At 52.2% G+C, this 7,020-nt stretch overlaps 1 protein-coding gene and 1 long non-coding RNA gene across 2 annotated transcripts; one reads left to right on the forward strand and one right to left on the reverse strand.

Moving 5' to 3' along the window:
- The first annotated feature begins 364 nt into the window (after positions 1-364).
- LOC111949293 lies at positions 365-1,617 on the forward strand. The gene is made up of 2 exons (XR_002875309.1): positions 365-466; positions 499-1,617. It is a non-coding gene; the product is annotated as an uncharacterized LOC111949293 (long non-coding RNA).
- On the reverse strand, positions 1,084-4,220 carry LOC101171221 (cell surface A33 antigen). Its single transcript, XM_023966168.1, has 4 exons — positions 4,038-4,220; positions 2,879-3,202; positions 2,476-2,802; positions 1,084-2,404 (listed from the first exon to the last, which is right to left on the reverse strand). The coding sequence occupies exons 1-4, from the start codon at positions 4,093-4,095 to the stop codon at positions 2,253-2,255; spliced, it is 861 nt and encodes a 286-aa protein (XP_023821936.1). The 5' UTR covers positions 4,096-4,220; the 3' UTR covers positions 1,084-2,252.
- Between the last annotated feature and the right edge of the window lie 2,800 nt (positions 4,221-7,020).

Raw genomic sequence — 7,020 nt, forward strand, 5'->3', positions numbered from 1 at the left:
CAGGAGGAACGAGGAGGTGTTTGGGTGCAGAGGTCTCTGGGACAGGACTCCAAATCCACCGTGTTGAAAGGAGGTCTGCTCCTCCTCCTCCTCAGCCTGCAGGATGAAGATTGGAGTCAGGGTCACCTCAGGTCAACAGCTGTCCCTGTCTGACATGGTGTGTGTGTGTGTGTGTGGGGGGGGGGGCTGAAACGGAGTCTGAAGAATCTCAAACATGAGCTCCTTCAACAACCCCCCTCCCCCCACTCAGGAGGTGGGGTTTCCAGGAAGCTGCAGCATTTCCCATAAGGCTCCTCCTCCTGAGCTGGAGCGACCCGGTGGTTCTTCCTCCTCCAACGGGCCTCTGTTCTGTCCTCCATGTCCAGCTGGAGGACAGACGTGTCTTCATGACCGAGAACTTTCTAGAACCTTCAACCTGGATCATGGTCAGGACTGGAGAGGATCCAGAACCTTCACAATGATCCTGGTCTGGTTCTGATGGTCTTTCTGGTTCTGCAGGTGTGAAAGCTCACCTGAACTCTGGTCCTCCTGAGAAGGAGGGGCTCTGTTCCCCTGCAGATGGACTTTCTGAAGGAAGGAGGAGAACCAAAGAGAGGAGGAGAACCAAAGAGAGGAGGGGAACCAAAGAGAGGAGGTGCTGCGTTTGGAGGAGAACCACACAGCCACAGATGAGTCTGAAGAGCAGGAACCATAAAGGAGGAGCAGCTCTCGTCACAGTGAAGGTTCTCCAGGAGCTTCTGGACCCAAACGTTCCTTTGGACGTTCCGTCTTTGAAACAAACCTTCAGCTTAGAACTTTGGGTTCTGGTTCTCCAGAGATGTTCATGAACACTCTGATCAGGAGGAACCAGCAGGAACCATTAGCAGTCTTCTGGGCGTTACACGTTCTACCGTCTACTTCAGCTGGTTCTGCTTCTGAGAACAGAACCAGCTGGTTCAGAGGAGCAGAACAGGAAGTGGAAGCAGCCTCCACCCTCCACTTCCTCTGGGACGTCCTGACATGAACTCCGATGTCCTGCTCTGCAGAACGTTTGTCTTCCTGTTCTCTGACCGGATGAAACTTCTTTCACTTCCTGTTAAGGCCTTTATTCTGAAAGGTTCTTAGGTTTTATTGTGAAAGCTGCTTTCCAGAGAATCACTTCAATCAAGTTTTAATATTTCGTGCAGAGATACAATAAAATGCAAACTTCAAAATAAAAGTCTGAAAACTCACATTAAAATAAAAGCCTCTAAAAAAATAAAAGATGATTTTACCTTTAATGTGAAAATCTAAAGTTCTGAGTATGATTATAGATAAAAGGTGAGAAGATCAGGAACAAGAATTAAGTCCTGATGGTTGGAACAGAACAGAACCGCAGCATTTTATTCTGACAGTCATCTGGATCATGAGGTAGAAACAAAGTTCTCCAACGTTCTGCTTCCTCCAGAACCTTCTCACGCCTACTCAGAACAGAGCCTGCAGCTCTCCAGGTTCCGTCTGACAGAACCCGGGCAGCTTCAGTCCACCTGCTGGACCCCAGCGTCTGCACCCTCAGGGCCGGGTCAGACTGGGCTCAGACCGGGTCAAACCAGGTCATCTTGAAAGGAACAAAATCCAGACTAAAATGTAAAAAGACATTAGAACATTTATAAAAAGACTTTTTCAATCTGAATTCAGACTGGAAACTTGAAGCTGCTTCTACGTTGGGTTCACCCTTCAGAGTCAGACTTTTAGTTAGAGCTGGTCCTGTCTGGCGTGGGGGGCGGGGCTTTGAGCTGCCAGGACATGATTGACATCTGGTGACAGAGGTTAGAGTCTCGGGACGCCACGGGCGGCGCCCACAGCGGACGCTGTTCCGGAGCAGATGTGTCATCATCATAACCTGTCCCCAGGTGTCAATCATGTCCCAGTGGCCAATGGGCTCAAAGCCCCGCCCCCACATCACCTCTGGATCAGGTCTAAAAGCGAGAAGTCAGAATCTAAACTGTGAACAGACTGAAGGCCTTAAGGCTGAGCCGGTCTGACCCGGTCTGACCCCGACCCGTCTGCATCCTTGGATCCGTCCAGACGGACAGGAGAACCCGCGGCCTCCCGGTCCGAACAGAACCTGACGGCTCAGAGAAGCCCCTCCCTCTCAGTCCAAAGCACCGTGGCGGTGAAGCTTTGAGGAGGTTCAGGATGATGGAGAGAGGGGGATCGAACCCCCGACCTCACGGCTGAATCAAGACCACTGCACACTCCGAGCCCCGCCCTGACTCCGCCCAGCAGATTGATTAAATCAGGTTCTGGTTCCTGGACCGTCTGCGCGTGAAGACGGCGAGCCCTGCAGCCGCCGCTCCCAGGACCAGTCCGGCGCCGAAGGCTCCTCCCACCACCGCAGGGGGGAGGCCGTCCGCTGCCCCTCCCTGCTGGCCGAGACGTGCAGCTGGGAAACAGAAGGACTCTGGTCACCTGACAGGCTTCAGCCCCTCCCCCAAAAACACCTGCGGGGCTCACCTGCAGGGGACACGGACAGGTACACGCTGGTGACGTGGTCCCGGTCCGGGCCGGACCTCCTCCTGCGGGCGGCGGGCCTGCGGACCACTCTGCACCGGTACGTTCCCGAGTCTTCAAGCACGACGTTCTTCAGAGTGATGGACAGGTGTCCCACCGTCACGCGGTCCCTGATGGTGGGGTGCTGGACGACCCCGCCCTCGATGAGGAGGACCTCCTCAGGCTCCAGGTCGTGTTTGCTCCACCGGATGTCCGCCTGCGGGTCGGCGCCGGGGGCGCGGCACGGCAGGGTGACGCTCTGGCCGCTCTGGGCGTGGATGACCTCCAGCTCTGCGGGGGACCAGGAGTGGCGGTCAGAGACCGTCCTGCAGCGCCGCGGCGTCTGGGCGGAGCTCTTCGGACTCACCTGGAACCACCACCAGCTGGACGGTGCTGATGGGACCAGAGTCCGGTCCTCCGTGGAGGACTCTGCACTCGTAGGTTCCCGAGTCGTCCAACGTCACCTCCTGCAGAACCACGGACCGGTCTGGACCCCACATCGGACCGTCCTGCAGGCTCACGCGGTTCCTGAAGGACGGATGCTGCAGATCCGGGTCCGGGGTCCGGTCCCTGAAGACGTAGGCCTCCTTCAGGTCAGCCCTGGTCCACTCCAGAACCCCGGCTCCATCCGGGTCGGGAAGGTCGCACGTCAGAGAGACGTTCTGTCCACGTTCAGCTGTGATGATGAACCCTGGAGGACGAGACGGCGTTCAGAGGGAGGAGGCGGAGCATCCAGAGGCTGGGAGGAGCACACGCTTCAGGAACCCACAACAATCAAATGAACGGCTGTTTCTGGGATCAATAAAGATTACCCAGAAATCACCTGGAGGTCTAAACAGGAGAGGGCGGGGCTTAAACTGTTTTTGGTCAAGTTGTTGATGGTTGGTCCAGCTGAGCTTCCTGTTCTTTTTTAAAGCAAACTTTATTAACAAAGTAACGATGACAGAGCACATGAGAGTGAATCATGATGAAGATGGGGGAAAGTCCATCACCAGCTTTCATTTAGATGACATTTTCAAACAAATTCACGGTTTTTCAGCTTTCTAATCCTTTGAATTATGTGAGGTTCACTGTATTTCTTATTTCACAAATAAAAAAAGGTAAAAGCGGTTTAGTACATTTACATTAATGTGTGGAAGTTGGTGAAAACTAAAATTAAATCCAGTAAATAGACCTAGTTTTTATTTATTCAGGAAAATCCCCAAAATAAAGTTTATAACAGACAGAAACATCCTGAGAACATGTTCTCATCCAGTCTAAAGGGTGGTGGAACATGAACATCTGATAAGCAGAGAACATCTGTCTGATAAACATTATGAATCATGTTTAATCATTAAAAGGTCACTTTGATCGTAGCAGTAAAAACTCTTCCTGGTTCCTTCATCACGCCTGATATCAAAAGGTTTGAGTGTTCCTGAACGCCTCAGCGAGGAATGCGGTTTGGTGAGGCGTTCACGTCCCGATAGAACATCCGGGTTCTTCTTCCTGCTCTTCGACTGCTAAAGTTCTAACCCCGAAGTTCTCACCTGGATAAACGCCTCCGACGCTCAGAAGGAGCAGACCCAGAACGGAGAAGACGTCCATCTTCACAGGAACTTCCGGTTCTTCATCAGCACAGCTGAAAGTGGACTGACGGTTCTGCTCCGACCGCGAGCCTGTTTACCGAACTTCAGCCTGTGAGGGGGATGTGGGCGGGGCCTCACGCCCTGCCCCTTTCTCGTGACGTCATCCGCGGTGTTGGGTGGCAGTGGGCGTCGCCGCCCACCGCGGAATTTTTCTGCAACCGCCCTTCCCGCCGAAACTTCTTCCTTAAAAACAATGTTTTTGATTGAAAGCTTGAAATTCACGAAACGAAAACGAAACATTATGAAGAACAATGTAAGAACGGAACACAAGTCCAAAATACAATTCACAACTTTACCACTGTGGACAACAAAAACACAATAGACTTTAAAATGTCATGAAGGATTAAGAACGGAAGAAAATGCACAAACAAAGAAAAGAAAACAAAAAGGAGTCAAACAAACAAAATGAATGAGTTAATTTATATAACTAGGATTTACAGACATAGTTTTTGAAACACAAATAAAATTGGTGACGTCATCTCCAGCCGTTCAGACACACGTCCACCTTAACGTACTTCAAACACTTTCAGCTTCCGGTTCCCATTTAGACATGAGAGTTTTTGGATTCATTTCATGTAGTTTTTCAATGACTTTATTTATAAACAATAAATACAGCAAAAGTGTGAATGCTGAAGGGAAAGACTTCACATACGGTCAGAGAACAAAAACATGAACTGCTTGGTTGGGTCTGAAGAGAACAGAACCCTGAACACAACATGCCTGCAATCTCCCCATCAGAGGTTAACCACCCTGCTGCTGCACCAGGATCGCCCCATGGGGCAACTACGGTAACTGGCAGACATCCCCAAACATCTCCATGGTTACAGCATCTCCTCTCTGTGGTTCTCCTCCTCTCTGTGGTTCTCCTCCTCTCTCTGGTTCTCCTCCTCTCTCTGGTTCTCCTCCTCTCTATGGTTCTCCTCCTCTCTATGGTTCTCCTCTCTCTGGTTCTCCTCCTCCCTCTGGTATTCCTCCTCCCTCTGGTTCTCCTCCTCCCTCTGGTTCTCCTCCTCTCTCTGGTTCTCCTCCTCTCTATGGTTCTCCTCCTCTCTCTGGTTCTCCTCCTCTCTATGGTTCTCCTCCTCTCTCTGGTTCTCCTCCTCTCTCTGGTTCTCCTCCTCTCTATGGTTCTCCTCCTCTCTCTGGTTCTCCTCCTCTCTATGGTTCTCCTCCTCTCTCTGGTTCTCCTCCTCTCTATGGTTCTCATCCTCTCTCTGGTTCTACTCCTCTCTCTGGTTCTCCTCCCTCTGGTTCTCCTCCTCTCTATGGTTCTCCTCCTCTCTATGGTTCTCCTCTCTCTGGTTCTCCTCCTCCCTCTGGTATTCCTCCTCCCTCTGGTTCTCCTCCTCCCTCTGGTTCTCCTCCTCTCTCTGGTTCTCCTCCTCTCTCTGGTTCTCCTCCTCTCTATAGTTCTCCTCCTCCCTCTGGTTCTCCTCCTCTCTCTGGTTCTCCTCCTCTCTATGGTTCTCCTCCTCTCTCTGGTTCTCCTCCTCTCTATGGTTCTCCTCCTCTCTCTGGTTCTACTCCTCCTCTCTCTGGTTCTCCTCCCTCTCTGGTTTCTCCTCCTCTCTCTCTGGTTCTCCTCCTCCTCTCTATAGTTCTCCCTCCTCCTCCCCTCTGGTTCTCCCTCCTCTCTCTGATTCTCCTCCTCTCTATGGTTCTCCTCCTCTCTCTGGTTCTCCTCCTCTCTATGGTTCTCCTCCTCTCTCTGGTTCTCCTCCTCTCTCTGGTTCTCCTCCTCTCTATGGTTCTCCTCCTCTCTATGGTTCTCCTCCTCTCTCTGGTTCTCCTCCTCTCCTCTGGTTCTCCTCCTCCTACCCTCTGGTTCTCCTCCTCTCTCTGGTTCTCCTCCTCTCTATGGTTCTCCTCTCTCTGGTTCTCCTCCCTCTCCTTCTCTCTGGTTCTCCTCCTCTCTCTGGTTCTCCTCCTCCCTCTGGTCCTCCTTTCTATGGTTCTCCTCCTCTCTCTGGTTCTCCTCCTCTCTCTGGTTCTCCTCTCTATGGTTCTCCTCCTCTCTATGGTTCTCCTCTCTCTGGTTCTCCTCCTCTCTATGGTTCTCCTCCTCCTCTCTGGTTCTCCTCCCTCCTCCTCTCTGGTTCTCCTCCTCTCTCTCCTCTCTATGGTTCTCCTCCTCTCTCTGGTTCTCCTCCTCCCTCCTCTCTCTGGTTCTCCTCCTCCTCCTCTGGTTCTCCTCCTCTCTGTTCCCTCCTCTCTGGTTCTCCTCCTCTCTCTGGTTCTCCTCCTCTCTCTGGTTCTCCTCCTCTCCTCTCTCTGGTTGTCCTCCTCCTCCTCTCTGGTTCTCCTCCTCTTTCTATGGTTCCTCCTCCTCCTCTCTCTGGTTCTCCTCCTCTCTCTGGTTCTCCTCCTCTCTCTGGTTCTCCTCCTCTCTCTGGTTCTCCTCCTCTCTCTGGTTCTCCTCCTCTCTATGGTTCTCCTCTCTCTGGTTCTCCTCCTCTCTCTGGTTCTCCTCCTCTCTATGGTTCTCCTCCTCTCTCTGGTTCTCCTCCTCTCTCTGGTTCTCCTCCTCTCTATGGTTCTCCTCCTCCCTCCCTCCTCTCTCTGGTTCTCCTCCTCTCTCTGGTTCTCCTCCTCTCTATGGTTCTCTTTTTTTTTTTTTTTTTTTTTCTCCTCTCTCTGGTTCTCCTCCTCTCTATGGTTCTCCTCTCTCTGGTTCTCCTCCCTCTGGTTCTCCTCCTCTCTATGGTTCTCCTCCTCTCTCTGGTTCTCCTCCTCTCTCTGGTTCTCCTCCTCTCTCTGGTTCTCCTCCTCCTCTCTCTGGTTCTCCTCCTCTCTCTGGTTCTCCTCCTCTCTCTGGTTCTCCTCTCTCTGGTTCTCCTCCTCTCTCTGGTTCTCCTCCTCTCTCTGGTTCTCCTCCTCTCTCTGG

Source organism: Oryzias latipes, chromosome 18, assembly GCF_002234675.1.
Source record: "Oryzias latipes chromosome 18, ASM223467v1".
NCBI classification, from domain to species: domain Eukaryota; kingdom Metazoa; phylum Chordata; class Actinopteri; order Beloniformes; family Adrianichthyidae; genus Oryzias; species Oryzias latipes.